This window comes from Chiloscyllium plagiosum, chromosome 16, assembly GCF_004010195.1.
Source record: "Chiloscyllium plagiosum isolate BGI_BamShark_2017 chromosome 16, ASM401019v2, whole genome shotgun sequence".
Lineage (NCBI taxonomy): Eukaryota > Metazoa > Chordata > Chondrichthyes > Orectolobiformes > Hemiscylliidae > Chiloscyllium > Chiloscyllium plagiosum.
The window spans coordinates 39,316,961-39,330,758 of record NC_057725.1 but is presented as its reverse complement, the minus strand read 5'-3'; the positions used below and the strand labels follow the sequence as shown (position 1 = coordinate 39,330,758).

Below are 13,798 nucleotides of genomic sequence, written 5' to 3'. Positions count from 1 at the left end.
CAGATTGCTGGCCAGCTTTTGCATTGATAATGTGTGATTTTCAGCTTCTATTATTATTTTTGATGATAGCTACCTTCCAGATGATGTTTCACTGCAAAACTTTGTGTTATAGTCATTTCAGCAATTGTGATCTTTTGCAGATGGTGTTCAATGGTAAGGAATTGTGTTGAACTTTGCATATTTGTAATTGAGATTTTTAAGTGGGTAGGAAATGTTATGTTAATGTTGCAATAGGCAAATATGAGTGTTGTGTCTTTGAAGCCAATGTTGTTTAACTTCAAATTGCAAAATTTTTTGGTTCATGGTTAGTTATGAGGCATTGCATCCAACTTTCGAGACCCATAATGTTTGGACTTTATATTTGAAACACCTGCTGTGGTTTTTGGAATAGGATTCCCAAATTGTAGCAGAATTGAGCAATTTGGTCACAGAGACACTAATGGAATTGCTGCAGTACATAAAACTTGAGGTAAACGCAGTAAAGAGAGACAGGGGAAAGAAGAGGAAAAATGATATGAAAATTAAACAAAAGAAATTAACCCAAATATAAAAATTGAGCACAAATCGTAATGTTGCTGATGTGAGAGACTAGAAAGAAGGCAACAATTAAAATGGAAACTGCAAAGATGAGGATTATTTCATAAAGAGATTAAAGCAATAAATCATAGAATGTGGGGTTTGCTTGCTTGTAAAAGTCAACGCAGATGAACGGCAACAGAAATAGAAATCTGCAGACTAGCTATCGAGAAGACGCTATCAGTATGGTGTTGACAGGTCTACTGGCAGGTAGTAAAATGAGGTATTCTAATTAGTGCTGAAGTTAGTCAGACCAGTTCCGTGGATCAATCCGTTACCCTAATGACGTCACAGGCTAAAGGGCAGGCATAACAAACAATCCTGTTGAATCCATCAGCCAGTCAGGACAACCCTATTTCACAGTTCAAACGTGTCTTTGCAAAGACACACTGAAGATCGGATCGTATCATCATGGGGGATATTTGTTTTGCATGGCACTTCTGTTTGTTTTTCCTCTTGTTAAACAGTCGTGAAACCTCTGCAAGTGCTGGAATTCTAGGTAAGTTTGTAATCACTAGTGCGAAATTTCTGTTTCACATCACTCCTCCTTAACACGGAAAGAACTGCATTTAGTTTAGTCTTTTCTGTGGATGAAGACAGTTCTTACTCATATATTACAGAGAGTTAGAATCTTTCTTTTATACTTTTGTTACTCATTTTATTTGTGGTCTTATTTATACATGTAAGTGCAATCCTTAATAAGTAGATTTGTAAGGCTAAGCAACTTTAAGGATCTATTTGTTGAGCTGTTTTGTCAAGCTGTATGTTTGTTTAAAGAAGAACTTCTAAAGAGAAAGACAATTGAAAACTTGTGTGCGTGAAATTTTCAGATCCTTACATGGGATGTATGTAATAAGTAGAAGGGTTGATGATGTCCTTCTGGAATTTACATCTGCAATGGCAGCATGTTAGTTACATGCATGTCAGGTCATTGGTAAATTCTAATAGATACATTAAAACACAATAGCAATTAAATTAATGAGTTATTGGTTTACATTGTTTCTTTTGACATCCTGACATTTTGCAAATTTCACAAAATGCTTCTTGGCTTGAAGTAGTTTTACAGTGCTTCTACAGAGTAGGTAAAAACAATGACTGCAGATGCGGGAAATCAGATTCTGGATTTGAGTGGTGCTGGAAAAGCACAGCAGTTCAGGCAGCATCCGAGGAGCAGGCTTCTACACAGTCTCTCTTCTGTTTGGTCTTTTCCTGGTTATTGTAGGCTTTATTTTATTTCACCTTTGTACTTTATTTTGAAACTGTGTAGATTTTTGGTGAATTTGTTTATCCAATTGAAAATATAATTTGATTTTAATGACTGACATTTTTAAATGGATTACTTTCTTGTGGTACAGTTATGTGTATTGTTCAGAAGGTCATTTTATTATGTTGTTGTTGAAGATTGTGATTCCAGCTCTGTTAACCTTGTTTTATACTTCCATGGCTAATTATAAACTACTCACAAATGTTTTCTTCACCTTTTGAGTGCAAACCAAAGATATTTCAGTGTTGAATCAAAATGTGGAACTGAAATGCATGTACTATTTTCCTGGAACTCATCTCATCTATTTTGTTATTTTGTACCTCCTGTTTGTTTTACAGATATCGATGAATGTACAGAAGGAACTGATGACTGTCACATCGATGCAATCTGTCAGAATACACAAATGTTGTATAAATGCACATGCAAATTTGGTTATAAAGGTGATGGAAAGAAATGTGAAGGTGATCATAACCTGCTTTTACCAGCATTTCATAACTGAAGCAAAATTGGGAAAATATATTTCCTTAATCAGGCAAGATTTCTGCAAAATAAGTTTCTTTAAAATAGTATATTTATTTGGCTTTACAGGAAAAAGACGTGAACATTTCTAAGCTTTAAATGATTTAGTTTTGTATGTTGACTGTGTGCATGTTTAATAAAAACCAATGTCTACATAGTGCATATCCTGTTTCAAAATCTCTGTGACTGGAATGCTGGAAACCAGCATTCAGTTTTAATACTAAAAAATAACATGTTTAACTATGCAAGATTCTGTTCTAAGTTAGCTGCAACCAAAACGAAAGTCTGAGCATTTGAAACGCTCTAGATGTCTGACCATTTTTAAAATATAAGCTTGTTTTTGCTGTTTTAAATTCATAACTGATATGAGATTTTGGAGAGTTTATGTTATATCCTCCAAAATGACCGAGGGAAAGTGACTGATTCCAATGATGGTTGAGTTTCAGGGCATTAGGTTCACCCTTTACTCCTCACTTAATTGGCTACTTGATGTGTGAATCTAGACAATGAGTTTTGTTATTCGTTCTTTGACTACAAGGGATTGTGGCATCACAGACAGATCTGATCCTGTCCTTACTCTGTGTATATGTGTTTACCCAGTGGGGATCCCTGAATAGTAATCAAAAGCAGTAACTGATTTCCCTCAAATCCAGACGCAGTGAAGCCAGTAGTAGCAATGAAACTATTTCCATAGACGGCAACTTAATCAACACAATTTGGGCTCTTTCTGGTTCATATAGCTGTACAGTTACTGTAGTTACTGCACTGTACAGTGTGTTCCCAGGGGGGAGTTTTGTTTTCTGTTGATTTCATAAGATATTTTTATGATATCAAATTGTACATAGTTTTGTCTGAAAGATTACAATTTGACTTGCTTAGGATTTATGATACTTGTGTGCTCAAATCTTCATAATCATTTGGGTTGAAATACAGCAAATTAAAGACAATTTTGCATTGAAATAATTCTGCAAAATAACTGTAAAATTCTACTGTGGGTAAGAAAAAAACATACATTTAGGGTGTACCAAAGGAATTTAGAGAATTCCATAAACGCAGCTGTTTTATATTTAAGTGCTTTGAAATATTGCAAAGCTAGACCCTGACATAAATATGTATCAACTTAATGTTAGTTTGCAACAGCTCAATGGATTAGTTAGGAAAGATGCTATTTAAAGTTGAAACAGCATGATTGCTACAAGAAACATTGGAAATGGGATTGTGGAGCACATTTTTGAAGTTATGTTTGGCTTTTAATACCTTTCAGAAAATTTGGGTGATAAATGCACCATGCGGTGTACAACTGATGCCAAGTAAATCAAAGATTCTCGTTACAATCTGATCTAGTCTTAGTTGCTTTGGAAGTATTGATAAAACATGGGCGCCATGTTGGCACAGCAGTTAGCACTGTTGCCTCACAGCTCCAGAGACCCAGGTTCAATTCCCTCCTCAGTCAATTGTCTGTGTGGAGTTTGCACGTTCTCCCCGTGTCTGCGTGGGTTTCCTCCGGGTGCTCTGGTTTCCTCCAACAGTCCAAAAATGTGCAGGTTAGGTGAATTGGCCATGCTAAATTGCCCGTAGTGTTAAGTGAAGGGGTAAATGTAGGGGAATGGGTCTGGGTGGGTTGCTCTTTGGAGGGTTGGTGTGGATTTGTTGGGCTGAAGGGCCTGTTTCAACACTAAGTAATCTAATCTAATCTCACCTAGGGTTCTCAGGGTAGAGAAGGGCAATACTGTTTTCATTTCTCTCTCATGAGCACTACAGCACTGAAGCAGAACAATTTGGCCTGACAGATCTATGACACATCTTCACACAGCCTCCTTTCACTTAATTTATCAAAACATCTGTCTGTTAAGTTCACTTTACATAAAGAGAGATGAATTCATGTGACCACCAGTTGTAATCTGTATGCTGGCTAACAGAATAAGGGTCCTCTGTTAAAATCCCTGAAATGTGTTTTCATTTATTTAGCTATATGTCAAAATAAGGATACACTGTATCCTCAGTATGGCTTGGTAACTTCTGAAAGAGTGCCTATGAAGGTCTCAAATGAATATGCTCCTTATGATTATCTTACCCTGTGAACAAATAGCCACCTGACAGGAAGAATTGCTCAGATGGATTGGCAGAAAATGGGATGTTGGTACCCCAATATGGGTCAACATGGTCTGAAGAAAAGAGGTCAGAAGAGAATGTGGAATGAAAATTGAAGTAAAAGTACTTCACCCTTCCTAGCTAATGGATCAAGCTGATGTTGGCTATGATGTGTTGCAACTATAGAGTGTGGGAGCTGGTGGACACCAGTGCGGACCAGAATTGGTTACTTGAGGAATGTCAAGTCACAGTTGATGAACTACAATCCGAGGTACAACACATCAGGGAGTGGGAGAGTTCTCCAGACACTGTTTCAGGAGGCAGTTACATCCAATTTGGTCCATAATCCAGGACTAGAGGATGTGACTGTGAGATGGGTGGGTAGGAAGATCCAGAATTTAGCTTTGGGGTAGCCTCAGCTTTATCAAATAGGTACAAGGTTTTTGCTCGCTGTGCGGATGAGAGTACTGTAGGGAGGATGAGTGAACTGACCACTTTACCGTTGTCAAGAGCACCATTCAAGTGGGTGGAGAAAATAGAAATATAGTAGTGATAGGGAAGCAAACAGTTAGGGGTATAGATACTGTTTTCTGCAGCAAAGACCTAGAGTCCCAAAGCAGAACTAAAAAAGATAATAAAGTCCAGGTTACTAGCTGAGCCATATGCACATTGGTATAAGGTAAATAATATTAGAGAGGAAAATGTGTGGCTCAAAAATTGTTTTGAGACAAATGGGTTCCAATGCACAGGACATTGGTGCTTGTGCTGGAGAAATGGAGAGCTATTCCTTTGTGATAGGCTTCATTTCAACCATGCTGGGACCAGTATCCTGGCAAATTGTATAGCTTGGATTGCTAATAGGGCTTTAAACTAATGGGGGGAGAGGCAGAGTTCAAACAAACAAGAGAGTAGAGGCACAGCGTAGTGAAGAGATGAATGATGATCAAAATGTGATTGGAAGGGAGAGAAAATGTGTGCAGAAGAATGCAACAGCAGTTAGAACCAGGGGCAGCATTAATGGTAAAAAGTCAAAGCTTAAAGCTCTTTATTTGAATGCATGCAGCACATCTAACAAGATAGATAAGTTGATGACACAAATTGAGGAAAAGAAATCAATGTGACTTGATAGCTATGGAGACATGGTTACAGAGTGACTAAGACTGATGAAGGATTTTCAACACTCCAGAAGAATAAGTAAAAATGGAAATGTGGTGGGGTAGTTTTTCTTAAATAAAGAAAGGTATCAATGCAGTGATGACCATGATGTGGAACCAGTTTGGGTCGACATAAGGAATTGCATAGGAATGAAGTCACGGGTAAATGTTGTCTATAGTCCCCTGAAGAATTGCCCCTCTATCTGACAAAGTATTAGGAAAGTAAACTAAAGTATATAAAAGAGCATGTAAAAAGGTCACTACAAAGGTTCGGGTGATTTTAATCTGCATGCTGACTGGACAACTCTCCTGGACAAGAGTGACATGGGAGACTAATTTCTAGAGTACATTACAGATTGCTCCTTACTGTAGTACATAGTGGACCTTACCTGGGAACAGGTTAAAGGCAGAACAGTCACCAGGACTTGATAGCCTGCATTCAAGCTGCAAAGATGGTGGAGATTTTAGCTAAAATATTCCAGCAGGCCTCCAGTAGATTGGAAAACTCAGGTGGTCCTTGGTTTTATTTTCATGAGAACAGTGAGATTTTATCGACCTAACATGTTTCCATATCTCTGTATGTTGAACATCATATTTGGGCATCATATCCCAAATGGCTGTTATATTTTAGGCTACCACAATTTAAAGGTGTCTGTGGAGTACAAAGATCAAGTTGATAGACAAGTTAGTCTGTTAAGTGAAGAACGTTCATTGGAAACATTTTCTTATCAAATAGCAGATATCAGTCAGCTGCCAAGATGTCCATCAGAAAACTGACTGATCAAAAAAATGAAGATTTTTTCAAAATGAATTTGGCCTCTATATTGTGTTATGATTAACTGTGTTCAGTATGCAACTATAATTCTTCACAAAAAATATATGTAGCATCTTCTACACGGACAAGTTAATCTCTCTGAGGACTTGAGCTTGAATTCTAAACTATCCAGAGCTAGTAGATTTTCCTCCAATTTGTTTCCAAAGGTCTACATGTGTCCTAACTCTGACCTTCAATCCCACTGCTGGAGTCTGTTTGCACAATTAGTTTCTCTTGGGTTACTTATATACAGGTATGACTTGGACTTAACATTTCTGGCCATTGTTGGCTAAGTGGAACTCGTACATTGCCAATATTTCCTACCTTAGTTTGACTCCTTCTACAGCCAACTCAATGGGCAATGCCACTGGAGATTAATTAGTAAAATATTGGAATTTTGATTCCCAAATAAAATATAACTTTTTAACGTGGGGTAAATGGTAATTGATGTAATGGTCAATACAACTGTGAATCAATATGAAATGTCACATACTAAACATCTGTTCTATTAAAGATCTTTCTTTTGATCCTCTAAATATTACCCTTTATCTCAGCTCAGCTAATATTGTGCTGCCTTTTGCCTTTCTATAACTGTTTATCATTAATGTTATTCAGGAGAGTTTTTTCAAAGTTTGTTGAACAAACTCGATACTGAGAATCCTGGAGGGGAATTTGTGTCCTGTTGCTAGTTTACTCCCTTTTAAGAAAACGGAAAGGGTTGTTAATAATGAAGTAACCGATTATTTTTGAGATGTGATATTTACGGGAACGGAAAAGTACAAGGACCAGCATCTTCATGAAATACAAATTAATTGTGAGAGAAAATTAGAATACATATTGAAAATCAATACAATTCATTATTGACATTTAACTACGATAAAGAGACAAAGCAAAATTGGAAGATCTATTGAGAAATCTTAATTTTTGACACTGCTTATAGTTTTATTGAAAGAAATGGAGAGGGGATCTTTTGAACTGTTAGACAACTGTTGCCAGCTTTGGGAAGAAAAACAAGTGACTGGAAGAGGAAATTCTGGTGGGGACCTTGACTTTCATTTGCGCATCTACTTCAGTTTTTCACAGGCTTGTACATGGATGCATGGTATGCCTACTTAAAGCAAGTGATGGGTTGGTTTAAAGATATACATTGGATGCAGTGCCTGTTGATTGTTCATGATGAAATGAGATAAGTGTACAAAGGTGCATTATTCTCAGTATTTCTGAGTGGCCTCCCTGATCAACCTTCATGAGATAGGCAAACATATGCATAAGAAACAAGATTAGGCCACTCCGCCATACAATAAGATCATGACTGAAATTTGTTCCAGAGACTTCCAAGGATAGTTGAGGTTATTCAAAAGTGGCCGGTACGGTGGCACAGTGGTTAGCACTGCTGCCTCACAGCGCCAGAGACCTGGGTTCAATTCCTGCCTCAGGCAACTGTCTGTGTGGAGTGTGCACATCCTTCCTATGTCTGCATGGGTTTCCTCCAGTGCTCCAGTTTCCTCCCACAGTCCAAAAATATGCAGGTTAGGTGAACTGGCCATGCTAAATTGCCTGTAGTGTTAGTTGAAGGGGTACATGTAGGGGAATGGGTCTGGGTGGGTTGCTCTTCGGAGGGTCGGTGTGGGCTTGTTGGGCCGAAGGGCCTGTTTCCACAATGTAAGTAATCTAATCAAGAGGAGCCTCTGTTTTTGAAAAGATTTTTGTGAATGGACCTAATATGTTTCCATCTCTCTGTACATTGGACATCTATAGCGCATCATCTCCCAAAAGTGAATATTATATTTTAGGCTACTGCAACTTAAAGATGAATATTCCTCTGACCTCACTAGAATTTCTAACCTGCTGCTGGATAACCCTCATGCACCTCTCCTTCCTACTGCACTTGGCCAACAGCTGGCAGTATGCAACAGCTCTTCTGATAAATTACATTAAACTGGTGAGCATCTGAGGAACAATGTTTTGGTCGCTATAGCTGACAGTAACATTTAGGCTCAAACCTTACATTTACAAACTTTAGTTAGAGTGACAGTCCTAGAACAATTTTGTTTTCAGGTTCAGGTGATGCGACAGTCTGTTGTTCACTTCAAGGATATTTGCTCCAAAAAATGCTTAACAGTCATTCAGTAAAATATTGAAAGTACAAATGGCCTTATATTTTGTACAATGAGCTTATGGTGAATTAGTTCTAATTAGCTTATGGGCAAATGTATGTCATAAATAATGTATTAATTTTTCAATTTTTCATGAAATATTTATTCAATGACAAATAAATTAAACGCATTTTGTGATTAAACAACATGAAATAAATTTGCCAAATGATTTGTGATTGAAATTTGAATTGATTCTCCATAAACTGTTCATTATTGTGTTTTAAGCTGTTGCTAGATTGGATACTCATGAAATAGATAAGTACAATGTTAGCCTTTCGGTTTTAAAGAGCAAGTGGTTGGTTTTCTGGCATCAACAGGATGTGTTATTCTTGTTCGATGCATATAATCCTACATGTTGGAAAAGAGCAATTTGATGAGCAGATTAGATCACCTTCTCTTACATAAAATATGCTTCTGAGATGACTAGTTAAGCAGAGAAAAATGTTAAAAAGCATCACATGCCCAAATTGCATTTATCTCCATTTAGCGCCTAATTCAGTATTAAGTGAGAATATTGGGAAAACAGAAAAAGTGGATCTGTGGGTTTCTAATTGAGATTAATATAGCTTAAACTACTTTTGTAAAGATTTGCAATTTTTGCTTGTACTGGTGTCTTTTTTTTAACAGAAACCATCCATCATTCTGCTTTGTGTTCTATACCTTAGACATTGATGAATGTGATAATGAATACAATGGAGGCTGCGTACATGAATGCATTAACATTCCTGGAAACTATCGTTGCACTTGCTATGACGGATTCATGTTGGCACATGATGGACACAATTGTTTGGGTGAGAAGAATGTGTTGCAGTAAATTTGATATATAGAGAAAATACGTTTGAAACATTGCTTTGCAAATTGTGTAATTAAATATGTTAATATTGAAATTATTTGACAATATAATTTATATAAATATATGACATCTTTTGATGTTAGATTCTATTTTCTGCATAAGATTTAGATTAAGAATATCTGAGTAGTTATAAGGTAAAAATGCATTTTAAGCAAAATATGGAGATAAATATATTAGCTTCATTTTATAAAATCTGGTTATACATGAGTTAAAATGAAATAATAGTTTTGTTTGTTTTTTTCTGATGTTTCAAAATGAAAGTCATTTTAAATTGTTCGAGAGACATAAATGTTGAATTCAGTGAAAGGACTTTGTAATCAAATGAACACCAATAGACTTATTGTAACACTGGATTTAGATCATTGCCGTGGAATTTAGTTGTTGAAGAACACTTCTAAGGCCACGACTGCATTTAGTTTTCAATTGGAATGTGAAATTCTAGAGAATGTACTGAGCTGCCTGGCAACCCGTAGAAACACAATAGTCTCTTTTGCACCATCATCTCTTGTGAAGAATACTTTCAAAAGAGTTTGTATTGTCCTCCATTTCTGTTAAGTTAAACAGATTTTCAAAGCTAAAGGTTTGGCTTTGTTTCATGGGAGAGAGAGCAACGGTTTTGTTTTCATTAAAATTTCTTAAGATGCACTTTACAAATAGTCCTTCAAAGTCTAGGAACCTAAATGACTAATTGAGTATCCAATCTTTAATCTACTGAAAGAAATGGAAATCATTCATCCAACTTGTAGTTTTAGTAATTTATGTTCTTAAACATGAAACATAAATTAATTCTGTTAACATAATGTGTTGGTTATGCTTTCTCTTAAGCAGAATTATTTCCAAGTGTTTGAAAACGTTGCATATGATGTACTTAATAAAATATCATCTGTTTTTCATTACATTAGATGCGGCATAAAGATTAGTATACGACAGAAAGGTCTCCCCGGTTCACTTGTGAAGGTTCTGTGTCTTATTTGAAATTAACTCCTGACCCAACAGTTATAATGTTGAGACTGAAGTGACAGCTTGCTGATGACTAGCTTTGAGCCCATTCCACTATTACCATATAGCACTGAGCTGGGTCAAGTCAGTGTACATAAACATGCCTGCAACATTTTAAAAGAATTAAGGGAAAATTGTATTCAGGCAAGTGTGTTTCCCATTTGATTCAAAAGGCGAATGTCTACTACTTGTCTGATTAAGAGATAGAGAATCAGGACTTAAGTTATGTATAGTTAAATTTAATGGTAAATTTATGCTTGTTTCAATTTTCTCCCACTCTACATTACCATTTCATCCTCCTTCATAAGTCTGCATTTCTCTTAGTCAAAATGACAAGATGGTCTAGACAGTTGACTTCTTTCTGACCACATTCAATTAATTCAGGAAGACAGGACTGTTTAGTTTGCAGGTTTCTTTCATAGTTGCAGATATTTGTGGCATCTGAAGCACATATTCAGATAAATCTGTCCTGACTTAATAAAATAAAAACTCACTCCCAGTTCTTCAAAATGATGCTGATGGTGATTCCTGGGCAGTGAGACTAGTAGAAGATAGGGAGGCAAGATTACAAATAGAGTAACATTGTCTCTTTTGTGATTTGGGAATAGTTGAAAATAATAATCTTGGAGACAATAGCAAGCAAAAACGTATTTAGTGTAGCATTGTGTGTTTCTTTAGCTGATGGAGTAATTACAAAGTATGATGTTGCAACTTTAAAACCTCTTGTCACTTCTCACTTCTTTGGTTTACCTATGGAGCAGTTTGATTTTGATATATAAAAGAGTTTGAACACAGAGGTATATCTTCTTCCATTCATTCATTTTAGCAAAAAATATTGATATTGCTTGATAAACATCATGTCACACATGTCTACTTCTTACTAACATGATTAGATTAGATTATTTACAGTGTGGAAACAGGCCCATCGGCCCAACAAATCCACACTGGCCCGCTGAAGCGCAACCCACCCAGACCCATTCCCCTACATTTACCCTTTCATCTAACACTGCAGGCAATTTAACATGGCCAATTCACCTAACCTGCACATTTTTGGATTGTGTGAGGAAACCGGAGCACCTGAACTCCACACAGAGAGTCGCCTGAGGCGGGAATTGAACCCAGGTCTCTGGCACTGTGAGGCAGCAGTGCTAACCACTGTGCTGTCTGTATGAGTGAATGGAAAAATGAGTTGTCCAGATTACATGAAATATCAGATTAAGAGAACTAAGCAGTGCCACTCATATTCATTGTGTAATTGAAACAGCATTTGTTCACAGGCTGTGATAAGCAAATTTGATGAGGAACATGAATATATGTCAGTGGGAAGGAGACTGTCATTGGTACAATGTCTACTCTTTGCCTCAAATTTGGCTCTGTCTAACAGATGTATTTTGGTATATTTCTTCTCCCATTGCCAAAAAAATGTCCATCAGTATTTGAGTTCAGTAAAATCCTCCACCTTGTAAATCTATATCAGGCACTTTGTTAGTGAAACAGAATCTGCTAAAATGTAAAGGTTAATGTTAGGTGTGATGTTTACATGAGGTGTCTATTTACACGTCTTTTGTAAAATTTAGAGGTGTATATTAAATAATGTATATTTTGTTATATTTGAGTTTAAATGTGTTTACTCAATTAAGTCTTTGTGTGTACAACTGTTTACTTAATGCTTTAGTGTGGGCAAGTTTGAGACTGTCATAGCTTTCTTTTGATACCTAACATACCTAATGCTAGGCACAGAATAACTTCTGGGCTGAGGGGCTCCGTGTGGCAGCATTACGAACTAGCAGACATCACTTAAGCTCCAGAAAGTGAGGTAATATACATACTGCAGATACCTTCTAATCCCTCTGTTTACTGTCCATTTTCTTCTGAGTTTATTGTGGTGGAGTACATAAAAGCTCCCTGTGATGTGTAAAGTTGTGCTGTCTTCTGGCATATAAGATTTGACTGGCTAAGCCTGTGACTTGGCCATCGAGAATTGAGAATCATCAACATTTCCCTTTGTGTCCACACACTTTTGGACTCATTACAGCTAATCTGTAAAATAATGTGAAGAGGTTCAACTTGATTTTCAAATCAGCCTTCAATATGTGTATAGGATATCAGGAATACAGGGTAGCAACATGTAAGAGGTTACTTTTGTGTAGAGAATTAAGACAAGAGTCATTTGTGGGGATGGTACACAAACCCCCTAAATAGTAACCACATGGTGAGATGGAATATAAAGGACAAAGTAATGGGAGCTTGTCAGAAAAGTCTGGTGCTAATCATGAAGGTATTTACTGAACATATCAACTGGAAAAATCAAATGAGTAAAGATGGCCGAGATGAAGAGTTATTAGGATGGTATCAGAATAGTTACCAAAGTGAATATTTGTCTGATTAAAAGTGAGTCTAGATAATTAAGAATGAAAAATAAGGAAATAGCGGATGAACTAAGCAGGCATTTTTCATTGGTCTTCACTTTGGAGGTCCAAGTGACATCCTAGAAGTACTGGAAATGGAAGGAACGGAGAAACTCAACAAAATTATAATCGCCATGCAAGCAGTATTGATCAAACTGTTGAAGTTGTATGTTGACAAGTTCCCAGGTCCTCATGAAGTTTATTCCAGGATCTTAAAGAAGTGAGATAGTTGATAAAGTATTTCTGATTTTCCAAAATTTATTTAATTCAGGGAAGATTCTGTTGAATTGGTAATTAGTTAATATAAACATGGAGGGAGAAAGAAAACAGGGAACCAAAGACCAGTTAGCTTAACATCTGTCAGAGGAAAGGTGATTAAAAGCTATCATTAAAAACATTATGGCAAAGCTTTTCGAGAAGTTCAAGATAATCAGACGAAGTAAACTTGGCTTATTGAAGGAGAAATTATATTTGACCAACTTTACACACTAAAGCATCAAGTAAACAGTTATTTGAACAAATAATGTGTTGTGGATAAAGGGGAACTGGTGTATTTACTACACTTAGATTTTATAGATACTTAATAACTGGCCACATCAAAGGTTATTACAGAAAATAGAACTGGGGGTAACATTTTGACATGAACAGAAGATTGGGTAGCTAATAGGAAACAAAGTTGGCATGAAAAAGTTATTGCTGAAAATGTGTTGCTGGAAAAGCGCAGCAGGTCAGGCAGCATCCAAGGAACAGGAGAATCGACATTTCGGGCATAAGCCCTTCTTCAGGAATGAGGAAAGTGTGTCCAGCAGGCTAAGATAAAAGGTAGGGAGGAGGGACTTGAGGGAGGGGCGTTGGAAATGCGATAGGTGGAAGGAGGTCAAGGTGAGGGTGATAGGCCGGAGTGGGGTGGGGGCGGAGAGGTCAGGAAGAAGATTGCAGGTTAGGAAGGCGGTGCTGAGTTCGA

The 13,798-nt window shown here is 36.9% G+C and overlaps 1 protein-coding gene across 10 annotated transcripts in view; it reads left to right on the top strand.

The window, feature by feature from the left end:
• scube2 (signal peptide, CUB domain, EGF-like 2) overlaps positions 1-13,798 on the top strand; it is a 176,472-nt gene that overhangs the window by 17,850 nt on the left and 144,824 nt on the right. For 9 of the 10 annotated variants that reach the window (XM_043705874.1, XM_043705870.1, XM_043705873.1 and 6 more), the window contains exons 1-3: positions 923-1,075; positions 2,179-2,301; positions 9,240-9,365. In XM_043705874.1, the coding sequence (XP_043561809.1) occupies positions 988-1,075; positions 2,179-2,301; positions 9,240-9,365 (337 nt within the window). In that variant the 5' untranslated portion in view covers positions 923-987. Of the gene's footprint in view, positions 1-922; positions 1,076-2,178; positions 2,302-9,239; positions 9,366-13,798 lie in introns of those variants that run through there. The other variant, XM_043705875.1, reaches the window with a different exon arrangement.